Source organism: Augochlora pura, chromosome 4 (genome assembly GCF_028453695.1).
Source record: "Augochlora pura isolate Apur16 chromosome 4, APUR_v2.2.1, whole genome shotgun sequence".
NCBI lineage: Eukaryota > Metazoa > Arthropoda > Insecta > Hymenoptera > Halictidae > Augochlora > Augochlora pura.
In genome coordinates, this window is record NC_135775.1 from 19,449,256 (window position 1) to 19,464,533 (window position 15,278).

Sequence of the window (15,278 nt, forward strand, 5' to 3'; positions counted from 1 at the left end):
CTCGTAACGGAGAACCGATGACACGGTGCGTCGCGTCTACCTGGGTCTAATAATTATAGCTGGTGAACTACGGATTCCGGTGTCGTCAACATCGGAATCGGGAAACGGTGACGCACGTGTCCGCTTCGGGGTTCTAATTTTATTAACGTCCCTAGGCGAGATGAATGATTGAAACTATTTTTCGAACAGTGCAGTATACTCGCACGAAATTAGTTCTTTCGTAGATCGTGCTCATCTCTTTGCAAATAGAATGAATGATTTTATGGATTTAATTCTGCTGAAATTAAGTTCTTTTTTTTTTGTAAATGGAATTCACCCTGTTTTGCAAATAAAATCAACCCTTTCCGCAGACCATAATTGTTCTCGCTTCATTCGAAAATGTAATACGAATTTGTATGCATATTTATGAAATACCGCGAATGTCATTTCATATAATCAGTATGCAATATTTACTTGTAAAACGTCATTTAATAATTAAATTTAATATGAACTTTATTGAAAATCATTACTCTTCATTAATCTTCCGTATTTATTCACGATATGTCACGAAAGTTTTCAAATTTAATATAACTTGTGTCACAAATTATCCATCTTTTATTAACTCCGAAATGTCATTCAATTTTTAGATTTAATATGAATTTTCTGTGAACAATATAACTGTTCGTTTGATATTCTTTGTACAGTAATTACTGCGGGAATATTCATAGTTCGATATCTGGCGAACTTTTACTTTCGTAATTGCTAACCAATATAATGCATTAGCCGGCTGAAATTAATCATAGAGCGATTGGACCATTGTATTTTGCGAACGTTGCTTTTAGTGTATAAATTATTGATTGCTCGACTGCCCTTCAATCAATTACGAGCTTATTGAATGTTAAACCGGTGTGTAATAGTTAACGACTAACCGCATATGAAATTATTTGCTCTCTGATCGATAATACCGATAAATAACGCGTTAACGTTTCGGCGAACGTAAAATACAACGCGTCAATTGTCGTCTTTGATTGTGTCGCGACGTTTACGGCGAAATCGCGCGATTTATGACCGTTACGGTCGTGAAATTAGACAGTCGATAGTAAGTATTGCCCGATGACGATTTTACCGTGGTAATTTAATGGAATCACTGACGGCGGTAATTTACATTCCGCGTTACTTTCATAAATTATGCATTCAACGTTTCTGTTCTTTTTGATTAATATCGTTTATTTGTGAGCTGTATTGTGTCGGGGAGATGCATAATACATTGCACATTATAATAATAACGACAATATTTGTTTCCAACCTTAAGCATTACAATGGTTGTTCTTTCTTTTACATTTTTACTTCTACATTTGGTATGTAGACGTTAATTGAAACTTCCATTAGACTGCACACTTTATGCAGTTGTATGCAACATGGAAGAGTGAAAATATTAAAGCATTTTATTTGTTAAGTATTAAAATTGTTAAAGAGAAGTGTCAATCTTTACTGGGTCCATGGTTCTTATAATTAAAGAGCATTTTCAGTTTCCTAGAGATTCACAGTATAATATTAATAACGACATGGATTTAATCATATAATTTGCACTGAAAGACCCTTTAACGACTTCACTGTACCTTAATAATGTTTTTCAATAATGACTTCAAAATAAATTCTTGTTTCTTCAGAAATAAACCTATAGAAAAAATAGACACATATATTTTTTAACAAACTGTTTCGTCTATCTTCATTATCAAATGTAATTGGAACATCTAACATCTGTTTGCTTTTAACAATTTCATGGAAATAATATTCAAATAGAACATATTTATTTCATTTAAAAACAGAATGATTCCAATTAGGTGTTTCAGATCGATATCATAAATTATATATTCCAAATACTTACACATTTGTAATATCAATGTGTAATATCAATATTTCATTTAATGGAGAAACAAATTACCATTTCGAATGAAGCATACACATTTACCCAGGTCTGGTTAAAAAAAGAAATTTAATAAGAACTTGATATACAGCGAAGGATTAAACAACGGAAGACATTTTTAACCCTTTCAAACGACGACTTTTTTGATTTCGTGAGGTAACAGAACGAGAAAATGTTTAAAAATGTGTCGAGTGTCTTGTATACAAATTATTTTAGTTTGTATGTAATACATATATAATTTATATAGGATTATGTGCAATTATATAATTTATATACAATTACCTTAATTTACATATAATACAAATGTAATTCATCTACAATTATATGAGCGAAACGCTGTGGCGACCGAGAGTCGCCTCTCGTACGCAAAGGGTTATCATAAATGCACGATTCCTGTGATTCGCAGAGGCGAATTGCGCGAGCACCGTCTGCGGGGAGAACGAGTACTGCAGAACCGAGAACGGCGTGCCGAAATGCGTGAAGAAATCGACCGCGATCGGTGAGTCTTTTCAGCACGCTCTGTTTGTCAGTATCAAAATCCATTGATTGTGCATGCACGGGACCCGAACGCCATGGAAATCGAAGGGCACGGGCCGAGTGTCGTCGAGCGAAACGCATGAAACTAAATCACATGGGCACAGGGAGGCCTACAATAGCAACGAGAACCATTGTACAACTAGCCGAATACTCTATTGGCACGCGAATATTATATTAACTCGTGAATATTACATATTAACTCGTGAATATTGTATTAACCGGTGAATACTATTATTAACCAGCGAATACTATATTCGATACGGACGCATTAGGGCATCGAAGTATTCGGGGACTGAATCGCGCGATAATTTACAACGTTCGTAGCTCGCGCCCGGCTCGGATTCAATCATTTTCTAATTACATGTCCCCGCACAACAACCGTGCACGGTATAATGCATGCCCGGAATCGTTTCGAAATCAGACTCGGCTAATTGAATTTTAAGCTATTGTACGCCTCCGACACGGACAGCTCTGCGCTTTGCTTCCTGCTGTTTTAATTATTTCCTCGTTTTTACGTATCCGCGCCTCGTAAACCGTTCGCGGAACGTTACATTTTCGGAAAATTATGTTCTTGAGTGGACAGGGGCTTCGCGACACTTTCGCTATTCTTTTGAGTTATATATTCACGGTTAGCATGTCGAACAGGTTAAACGCGATTTCTACGGTCACGGTAGGCTCCGCGGCATTGAAGAAGCCTGAAAATCACGTTGAACGCGAATTACGCTGATACGTGCGCGCTTTATTGAAATTTCCGGTGCACTTGATCTTGTGGAATCGGGGGATTCCAGCTGCGTATCGGTCTCGACAGATTTTCTTCCTGGATATTTACTGTGATTCGCCAACAGACAGATTTAATACGATTATTGTCGTCGTTGTTGTAGAAATGAATTTTTATTACCCAGCAGTTTATTTACCGGAATTATGAATTAATTATTCGTGGACTTATGATTACATTATAATTCAATCACATTGTAATTCGTTGAGATATTCGTTGAATCGAATTACAATGTAATTTCGTAGTTGCAACTGGAGTACAATTATGGAATAATAAGTAATTGGATTATATACATTGCGAAGGCTAATTTAATTGAATTAAAATTACGATTTACGAATGGGCAGTAATAAAGAAGAAAATACAAAGAAGAGACAAAGAACGACTTGTAATTTGAAGAATTAAAGAACTTTATTTCAATAATTCTATTAAAATATAATTTTAAATTTAATTTTAAATTTATTTCAGTCATATTTTATTCTAATTATATTTTATTTCACTCACCTTGTATTATATTTCGGTCAAATTTTATTTTAATTCTATTTTCTTTCACTTACATCGTATTTCAATTAAATTGTATTTCAGTCACGTTATATTTTAATTAAATGAAAGATTTTAATTATCTATTTGAATTACAACATAGTTGAATTGCTATGTAATTCGAATGAATTAGGGACGAGATTGTTTTAGCTTTTTTAATTCTTAACTATCATTGGATTGTGTCACATACATTATAGGCAAAATAAATACTGCCTGCAATGGCAATTCCTTTTAAAATAATTTTAATCAAGTTGAATTTCTGTTTTCGACGGTAGACTAATTTCTCCAAATTTGTAAATATATGTTTCCGTTAGAAAGTAAATCTTCCAAATTTAGTAATCAGATTTTCTCGTATTTTGAATCGATCTGCATTAATGGGGATTTTTATGGCGAAGAAACGTTCAGCAACATTTTATCGGACCGATTGCTCAGCGTTTACAGGAACCATTCGGAAACGAACGAGCAGAATTTCCAGCCCCGTATTTTGCCATAAACTAGATTTCCTTTTCCGGTACCATAAGATCTGGCATCGTGGAGCCGATCAATAAAACTGAATACTTCGCACTATTGACCCAGTACGAGGAATTTAATTTGTATGTCGACTTTATCGATTAAATCATTTTATTGCTGAATTAGAAAGGAGGGTGAACTGTATCGATTGAGGAATTTAAATTCTTCAAATATATTACCTTCTTTTTCAAGACAGTTTTCTTGTATAATTAAATAACAAAGAGTTTAAGTATTTCTCTTCAATATTTCTTTTTATTTCATAACGAACAATGTACGAACAACAAATCTTCTTGAAACAATAATCAAATACAGGGGTTACGATACTGTTAAGCTTATTTTAGATTAAAATTATTAAATAATCTTCTAACAAATAACTATTATATTGTAGCTGATCATATAAATTTTCCAGTAAATGTGCTTTCATTCCTGAAATACAATTTTGCATATCGTGCATTTTCCAAATTATAAAACTAATTAGGAGTATCTGCTGCCAATATCGAGTTAGCCATCTCATTTAGCCGAGCGACCATCGATAATGTTGTCGATGAATATCGATATGTTACCGATAATTCCATATATCTCGGTGATCGACAGTCGCATCTCTAATCTGATCTCGAAAGAGTATCAAAAACTCCCATCAGAAACGATTTTAATAAGCTCATCCCGCGTATTCTGATAAATAGGCATAGAAAGAAACAAGACACCTGCTTTTCTGTTATCATTATCGGCTAATTGTCAAAATTTTATTCCATGGCTTCGTTAAATCTTTAATAAGCGTTCGTAGCATACGAAAACACAAGCAAATGGAAGAAGGAAGAAATATTTAAGAAATGGAAAAATTAGCTACTTATAGCTGCGATTAATGAACTAAATCTGATATACATATATTATACACATATATTAGATTTGTTTTATTAATTGTAAACAGAGATTTAAATGAAGTCACAACGTTTTTCTCTTCTAGAAAGTCATTACCAATATGATACCCAATAAAATAAAAAAACATTGAGAACTTATAAACTAATAGGGTTTAGACAATAATTATTTAAACTAGAGCAACTGAAAAGCAACAGGATTAAATATATAAAAAATGGTTTAAATACCAAAATTCTGAGTACGAACGCAGAGTTCATTTCTTTGCGTTTTCCTGTGCTGCGATTACTGATTAAAAATTTAACGAAGCTGTAGCACAAAATGTCGACAGTCAATTTTGGCCGACGATGTCCAAGAAAATAGATGTTTCGTTTCACCGTGAGGCGTCGCCTCTGTAGATTCTTTTCCTAGATTCTGCTGAAAAATGGATTAGCAAAGCCAAGGTGTAAAGCGGGTTGTAACGCGTCCTCAAGATTTCGAGGAGCTTGTACCGGCGTCGCATTTTTTCCTCTTCTCAACATTTGCGAACACGACCTTTCCATTATCGTCCACCGCCACTCGCCTGCGAGAGCGTGTGTGCAAGCACGCGTACACCCACGCGACCGTTATAGAATATCGGAGAAATTGCTCTCGAACGTATAAACTTTTAACATCCCGCCGATATGAAAGCAACAGCGTATCGCCCCGGTCGGAGATGGAATTAACTTTTCGCGAGTGCTTTATGTGGCGGGGAATTAAATTTCCTACGTTTGTACTTTCAATTTCCAACGTATTTCTTCGGGAAACATTGTCGGCGTCCCGATTATTCCGTATTTTCATCGCGATACACGTTTCATTTGTGCCACGTATTCACCGATTTTTACCTTGGCTGTACCGTCTACGCAATCACTCGTTGATTTCCTATGTGCAATTTTCCGCGGCGATTGCAAGAAGCTGGTGACAAAGTTTCTTCGTGTCACGTTTGAAAGTCATTTTAGTATTGTCACGTTTGTTTATATTTGAAAAAACTGTGAAAAGCAATTCTATATGTATAAAACGGGTTATTACATGAAATGGAAATAGTTTATGTCAGGAAGACTATTTTGGTTTTTGAGTTAAATTGGCTTCGACTGCTAATAGTTAGACTTTTTAATTTTACAGTCTATGATTTAATTGTCGCACGATAGGAATTAGTGTAAGTTCGTTCATGTAATGCTACAATAAGTACCATTTTTAGTATCTATTATCCACATATTGCTTGTGGAACATAGGATCGGCACATTCTTCACATTGTATATACTATATTATACAGAATTTTATGAAATATTTTCTGCTGGTAAAATTAATAATTAAAATAATGAATTTTAACGCGTTCGTTATCATGCATCACGTCCACGATTTAGTATTCCACACGAAGAACATCAAATCAATTCTGTAAATGTAATTATTATCATGATATTAAGAAAATTGTTTGTACGACGTATTTAATACAGTAAACACGACAAATACAACTACATTTTATTCTAATAAATGAAAACTGCTAAACTGGCTGGAACATTCGTTCCGGAAGAGAATCTGACGACCGAACCTCGGAAAATGGGAAGATCTAGAGAACTCGCAACGGGTCGTAATATTAAAGGATCGCATTACCGTGGCTGCCTATCCAAGGTCCCGACGCGCATCGAACAACATAATTTTCCGGCACCGCATCAAAGGCATGATCGCACGCAGCATGGTCTTTCTTCCCGCTCGCCCAGACGCTTGCTTCCAACTTTTGCACACGTAACACAGAACGAAGTAACCGCACAATTTCGCAGCCGCGGCCGCACCCTCATTAAGCTAACTCCATTAAAACGAGTCACTTTAAAATCTCCAATTTCCCGTGAAAGGTTTTCGGGCTGGTACACGCGCCCGCGCTCGCGCGTACCTGTATGTGTGTGTGTAGACGTAGTTCGGATCAAAATCAACTGGTCGCGTTGGACTGCTGCTTATCATCCTGCGATCTCGCTGCACGGTGTACGATTATCATGATAGAACAATAGCGGCGGAATTAAAAGTAGCCCGCAGCGGCGACCAGTCAATTTTCATCCGCCCTTAGCCAGGGCTCCTCTCTCTCTCTCTCTCTCTCTCTCTCTCTCTCGCTCCCTCTCTATTTGCCCCGAGAATGTGTTTTCCGCAGGGGTTGAAAACAGTTATGATACCGGTTTTGATTTTTGAATTTGGCGGAGTCGCATAACTTGGCTGATTTTATGCGTTTATGAGAGAAGTTGGCAAAGATAACATACGAAACGGTGGAGACATCAGAAGAATTCTTATTTATTATTTATTGAAGCTATTGACAGGGGTAGTATATTTTTATTTGACTCTTATGTTGCAGTTTTCATTTTGCTTTGATATGGTAATCTAGTCACAACTGTTATAAACAGATGGCTTTGTGCAAAATAAAAGATTTTTACCCTTTTCGCAACAAGGAGGAGTTAAATCAAGATTTATTAATATAAATTATTGTATTACTTATTTTAGCATTTTTAATCAGTTGACAATAATCGAGTAGCATTGTTAAACTTTTCCTATGCAATTACTACGTGTTCAATCTGGTCAGTTTTCTCGTAAATGCATCAAATGTACAGTCTAAGATCAAAAATAGCCTCCAGGAGTAACAGGTAGCCCACTTTAAAATACCATACGAAGATACACGAATGAAATAGAACAACTCTGACTGAACAACCTCATACAAAGAAACAGAATTTTTATGAAACTACAGCGGAGCAAAAATAATAGAAAATTTAACTAAAAATCATAAGAAACCAACGAACGATGTTCACTTCTTCATTAACCTTAAAGTGGGTTATCTCTCTGTCCCGGACTGTGTTTTGCAACCGTTGTTTTCGGAGCCTTTTCAATCCCTGATTCTCCGAGTCCTTGACGCCTTCGCGAGCAAAAGACGAAGCAGAAGAGAGGACAACTCGTTTCAGGATACGACTCCGCTGGCGTCTCGTACGTGAACGGCCAGCGTGCCAGCACCGACGATAAGACCAGCAACAGCGCTAGCAACGTGGATCCGTACGCGAACGCGAACGCACCCCCCGCCCCCGCAGACCCAGCAGGCGGCTATCGTCAGGTGAACTCGGACCGGAACTTGGGCTACCCGGCGTACCCAAGTAACATGGGTTCGAATAGCGGTCTCCCGCCTTATCCGGGCAACGCCGGCTCTAACAACGGATATCCACCTTACCCGAGTAACACCGGGAGCAAAAATGGATATCCACCGTACCCTAGCAACACAGGCACGAACAACGGATACCCACCGTACCCTACCAACAACCGAATGCCCATGCCTGGATATCCTGCGAACTATCCCGGGCAAGCCGGCTACCCGCCTCAGCAGTATCCGGGTTACCAGCCGCCTCAGTATCCAGGATACCCTAACTACCCTCAAAACCGACTGAACCATAACAACGTCTATTCCGTGTACCGCAAGAGCAACGCTGTGACGCAGCACGCGTCTTTGGTCACCGTTTGCCTGGTCAGTTTGATCGCGATCGTTGTCAACAGGTCGTGATCAGCAGCGCCTTGAACTCGGACGCTTCGTGTTGTCGTAAATGGATATTGTACGAACCCTCCATTGTTGTACGCGAACCCTGGAATATCGAGGCATTACGAGAAGATATTTGTGCGCCGAGCGCGGCAGAGAATAGTACGCGCAGGGTGGCTTGGAAACGATGTGCTGGCCGAAATGTTTGGCTGCGCCTAAGCAGGGCGATTTCGGTTTTTCTTTAGACGTGTTATCATTTTCGGGGGAGTGCCGGGTTTTAGTTCATTGTCCAGGTCGATGCGGTTTGTTGTTCGCTGTTGGGTAATTACGGGCGGTAAATAATCGGCGGGTTATCAGCGGCCTCTGGAGGATGGAATCTGGTTGCTTCTGGTTAGACGAACTATCGAATTTGCGGGTTTGAGCGCTGCAGTACCTGATAAATAGACTGCGGATCTGATTTATGACGTAACACGGTTGGCGGGGGTTAACTCTTTGCGCTCGATGAGTCTTCTCGGATCTGTTACCGAAAACTCGGACGTATTTATTCGCGAAATAGGGTAGTAAAGTGAAAAGTTAATAACGTAATATTGTTATTTACTCTAAAGAATTTTTCTTTTGCATAATGGTCCGCAGTCTATCGATAAATTTTGCAAGCTCGATTCCTAATTTCAGAGCCACGTTTGGAAAATGAGAGACCACTGTTTCACTTTGACGTGTCTGCTCCAAACGAGGACAAATTTGACGACTGAATTTCCGATGACAAATTTTCAGAAAAATTTGATGTACTAATATTACTTTCGAGATAACAAATGACGGTTTGCACAAAACAGTTGCAACAAATGACGATTGCACTTAGAATTTTTTTATCTTTGGAGCAGATGCCTATCGCCTATTACAATTATTTGATTTATTCTTTCTCGGTCCTGCCAACATTTTCAAGTCAACCTGTATACTAACTAGCAGAATACTTCGATGACGTTAAGAGGGAATTTATTTATTTTTATTTTTTTTTGTATCGATTATTGAAATCGAAGATTGATAGGGAGGAATTTAAGAAAGTAATTCGTTGGATGTATTCGATTACGGTCAAACTGCAATTTTTGGTGTATAAAACCGTTGTTTTGGATTTCAATATACTCATTAAATATTAAGGCGTTAATATAAAGACAATTTTACACGGATGTATCCAATTTAACACGATAGTATTACTCAAAATCGTATACGTTGTCTTACATGTAAATCTAATGTTAACATTGTTTAATGTATAGTAGAACATTGCCAATATATCGTGCACAAGACGATTCTAACAACTGGGACAAACTATAGCTCGTATAATATAATTGCATCGCAAAGTCTTCCATTGACAAATGACTGAGAAAGAGGAATTGAAAAATATTTGTTTCTTCGACAAATGTTTCAAATGGAAGATTCGAGCATTTACTAGTAGCTTTTTCACTGTGCTTGCAAAATATTTCATGCAAAAAGTATCTTTTTAAACAAATATATATAATTTTAATCGAATTCGACGAAGGTTCGTCCGTACCGTATGAATATGCAAGAATATTAGTCAGACCCAGTTGTTAAACAGAATCGCAGTGTAAAAATCACACATTCTGAAAGTTCCAACATATTTTCATAACAATGCTTTAGAAACGTTATTTTTGTGCAACGTATACACAATAATTAATGGCGCCAGATAACGTGTGCACCAGAGTTGGCCAGCAACCGGTTATGTCGTAACTACTTTTCTAATTACTCTCGAAAAATAGTCACGGTAGACTATGATATCATATTTGGTAATTTATAATCATTGCTCGGAAATCTGTAATCATTAATTGTTGATCAACTTACAAATAGACCGAATGATATATTTACTTTCTGTTGAAATCGCTACATTATAATACCAATCTTTTATATTAATCATGACGCCAGTCTCGACCAATGGGAATGTTTTCTTCGATTATTCAAGTTATTCATGAATTGGTAATCTTTAACTTGGTAATCTTTAATCATAAAAAATGATTTCACGATCATTTTAACCCTTTACATTCCGAATTTTATTTCAACTTCGTTACCAGCGGCTCCCAACGCTTTTAAATATTTTATTTGATATTTATATAAAAATAAGGCAATTTAAATAAATAATGGATGAAACAAATTCACTTAAACACCGGTATTATTTACACTATTGTCATATTTTGAAATTTTCAAGAGTATGATATCTTTAACCTCGACATCTATTTATTTGGACATGAAATAATGTCGAGTGGGGACTCGACAATGGAGCGCCTGAGATAAAAACCAATGTCGAGTCACACTCGACATAGGAGTGCAAAGGGTTAATCGTTAATCATTAATCGAACGATCGTCCAACTTCGGTGCGCGCGAGTTCATCAAGGTTCTACAAAAGATGAAAGGTTATATTAGACTCGCGATGCTTTGTCGAAGCAACTGCTACGGTAAACCTTCAATTTGCTATAGTCTTCCACTCGGTTACGACGTCTAATGAATTACGCGAGTCCGATGAATCGCGCGATCAGTCGCGACAGAGAAAGGGAAGCGGTATCGTAGTCGGCGCCGGCGCCGGCGCGAAACGCATCGGCCGGCTCTTTGAAAGGGTCCGATCGAAACGGAAAGGATAAAGAGAACCACTTCCATAAACCGTCTGATTTGGTAGCCTGATATCGCGGGCAAATTTTATGGAACAGCCATCGAGTTATTTTCTATTTTATAGCTAGTGCACTACTATATACCTCGACAAAGTGATTTCGTTACGAGCGAAACACTTTCTGCCGTCCGATAAATCATGTTTTTAGCGATAATGAAATGTTGCCCGAATATACCCACGCGCATGCATGCTAACTCTTATTTATACGTTACGATGCAACCACTGTCTCTGCACCGGCATACATGCGGCCAACGCAAACCGATACAATTATAAAGATTGTTCACTCGGAATAAAGATAATGTTTCTACCGATGAGTCGATTTTAATGCTCGTCACTTATTCCCGTAGACTCGAATTCGTAGGAATCGATAACGACGAGTTACGTAATGTCATGTAAAGTTTGCTAATCTAACCCTTTACCGACCGGTTATTCCGCCTTAAACATGTCCCTAACATCGACTCTGATTCGGCTTAGCCTTTCGCGCACGAATACTTATGTACGCCTAAAGTACTTTTTATAGTATTCGCTTTCTTTTATTATAGCATATCTAAATCTACTAACATTTTTATATATTCATAACATTAGCCTTAAACAATATTTATTTTATCTATTTTAAAAAGCCAATTACTAGGTTAGTAAAGTGTTTAAAAATAATGCTGTTTGTCATAATTTTCAAAGAAATTTGTGCTTTAGGATTCACCTATTTATCATGGCAACAAGTGACTCACAAAAATAATGCAATAATACAAACACTAATGATAAGGAGAGAGCCAATGATCGGAACGTTAACTTTGGACTTTACGTGGTCAGATAGCACTGAATATAATCGCAGCGATGAGCCACGATCGGTGTTATCAACGTTATCAGGATATCCGTCCGCGGATGATCCACGCGAAATCAGTTAATCGCCCGAAGATTAAGCAAAATCGACCAGACGTCCGGCGATTCTGCTTATCCTTTGGTGGAACGGTTACGCCGATGGCTCTTGTCCTTTACCGAACTCCGTGGACAGCCATGGAGACATTTTACCCCAGAGCTCGGTCCCTGGAGATCCGAGATAGTCCAATACGTACGGTAATCAAAATCCAAGATTGGTGGACCCAATGATAGTACCCTGAGGGTCGCCGTCCCCGAAGACACCTATCTAAGGCAAGCATACGAGTGCTCACGTGTATACCCACGGGGAACTTCCTTTTTCCTTTCCCACCATTAGGGTATCAAATATTGATGATCTTATAATCAGTTCCGCCGAAGACGTTAGGCGAGGCCCTTGCTTGAGGTATTCCGGTGGTAATCCCTGTTTTACGAACGTCTCAGAACGACTCGCGTTAATTACGGCTAATTACCCGCCGATATGCATGCTTTTATGGGATTTTATGCCGAACGTGGTAATAGGAGCATTTGCATAAGTATAGACACTTGATTATCCTATTAAACGTCCTCAAATTTAATCTAGAATTTCGGTTTGCGAACAATGCGAATGTAGAACTTAATAACTAACGATGTTTATAACTATTTGTAAACATTGATGACGCTTGATATAATCCTAAAAATTAAAAATTTAGTTTAAAGAATGTGATTTCTAGAAAATGTATGATGATTTGTCGATTTAAATACACTCAGTCAATATGACTCCATAACCGGAGGGATAATAGAATGCGTATTTTAGGTATTTGTACAAAAAATGGCTAGATAAGATACTGAAGCGTACACGCGTGAGATAAATCAGAACATTGCCATGTTTTTCTTAATGTATTTAAATTACTCGTAAGAGACGTAGTGCGGTTTTGTTTAATTTTTCTTTCTTGGAATTGCATTGGGTAATATTTACTTCGTATATACATCTTGTAATTTAATAATTAACAGAATGACAAGCTGATAAGAGCACCTAATGTTTAAATAGAGTTGCTGGATTATGATAATCAAAATATGTTTCTAAATAAAGCTATTGTCACAATTAAACTATCTATTAAGAAGTCTTTAAAATATAGAAAAAGAAGATTTTAATATTAAAAAATTGAATATATATTCTTTAGAATTTGATTCGACTTTTGTAAATTCTGAATTATGCAAGTCTGTGAAAATAGAGGAATAAATATAGCGTACAAGAATTGCATTCTCAACGATAATTGTTTAAAGGGACTTCCGAATGCTTCGACAGCGTGTACTGTAAGACAGAATGAATTTCTTGCAAGTTTGTCCATCGAAAACCGATTGGTCTCGTTATCACGTCGAACCCTGACACTTCTTATCAACTCGGTCAAGCGGCGTAAACGAATTTTGTAGGTCGTACAGCGCAAGCGACGAACAAACTCGTTCTCATTATGACAGAAGCTCTTTAAACTGCTTTCTCAATTACCCGCTGTTCTCTAAATATTTCTTTTTCCAGTTCCAGCAGTAATAATGCGCTAAATAAATACTAATATTAATAAATGCCTTTACGATTATACAAAATCGTTCTCATTCTGACAGAAGCTCTTAAAACTGCTTTCCCAATTTTTCGCTATATTTTCTAAGTGTATCTCTTTTCAGTTCCAGCAGTAATACGCCAAATAAGCGCTAATATTTGTTAATACTTTTACGATTATACCGGCTTATTAATACAATTGTAAATACGATGTACAACTAATTGTAATTAAAAGCTGCGTGGCCAGCGCGTTCAAATTGAAGAGTGGAAGATCAAACTATAGAAAGCCCTATATAAATACGAGGAGACTAACAGTAACCATCATGCATGCTTGAAGAAGCCTAACAGGCAGTATAATACCAGCATGGGATATCAACTAACAATCAGAGTTGTGCAGAATTGTATTTGAATTACTAAAGGAATTATAATTATAAAGTAACTGAATTACTGAAGGAATTATAATTACAAAGTATGTAATTGAATTACTTAAGGAATTATAATTACAAAGTAATTGGGTTACATCATAATGCTATTATATTAATTACGAAGTACATTTTAATCAAATTCAATTTACAAATCATTCTATTTCAGTTACATTGTACACGAATTAAACTTGTGATTAAAATAATTAAACAGTTAAATTAATTAAAAGCTGTAAATTACTTAACTGAATAACAACGTTGTTGAACTACTATGTAATTGAAGTATAATATAATTAAGTTACAAAATTGAATCATTATGCAACTAAAGTGCAATGTAATTAAATTTCGAAATTGGATTACAATGCAATTGAATTACAATGCAATTAACCTGCGAAATTGAATTACTATGCAATTGACATGCAGTGTAATTAAATTTCGAAATTGGATTACTATGTAATTGAAGCACGGTGTAATTAAATTCCGAAATTGGATTACAATGTAATTGAATTAGCACAACTCTGCCAACAATTATACTAATGTGTCTTGTGGACACATCTGTAGCTTGTAGATGGTCCACGCTATTTTTGGATACGCGTGTACAGAGAGTATTATCTAGGGTGTATATGGTGTCCGTTCGGACGGCTCTGTGTGACAGTAGTTTTTGACTACCACTCTCCAAAATTTGACAGTATATCCGACACAAAGACCGAGCTGGAACAGGCCGACACCGCCGCCGCCGCCACCGAGATCCTCGTCCAACGGATACGGCGGAAGAATCAGCGGTAATTCGGGATCGAGGAATACTATCGGGAACGGTTCTATTTTCGATCGGTTGTTCGGGAACCGTCGTATTTCTGGACAGCGGGCTGATGCAACCACTCCCCGGAGCCGTTTGCAAGCAAGTGGCAGCAACGGCTATTACAACACCCACACGTCCGTCGATAACCAAGGGAATAGGATCTGGAGATTCTCGGGTTAATCGTCGTACCTACACGATCATGCGAAACCCGTTCCCCTTATGCTTAATTTCGATCGCTCTGGGACCGACGCTCCTTTCGCTGGCTGGAAGCAAAACAATCTGACGTGTACGGCATCGTTGAAATTTGTTCGATCGTTTCTATTAAACAGG

General features: G+C 37.3%; 1 protein-coding gene across 4 annotated transcripts in view; it reads left to right on the plus strand.

The window, feature by feature from the left end:
- Positions 1-15,278, plus strand: part of LOC144469471 (uncharacterized) — a 30,632-nt gene that overhangs the window by 11,154 nt on the left and 4,200 nt on the right. For all 4 annotated transcript variants that reach the window (XM_078179808.1, XM_078179805.1, XM_078179806.1 and 1 more), the window contains exon 4: positions 2,313-2,405. In XM_078179808.1, coding sequence (XP_078035934.1) covers positions 2,313-2,405 — 93 coding nt within the window. The remainder of the gene's footprint in view (positions 1-2,312; positions 2,406-15,278) is intronic.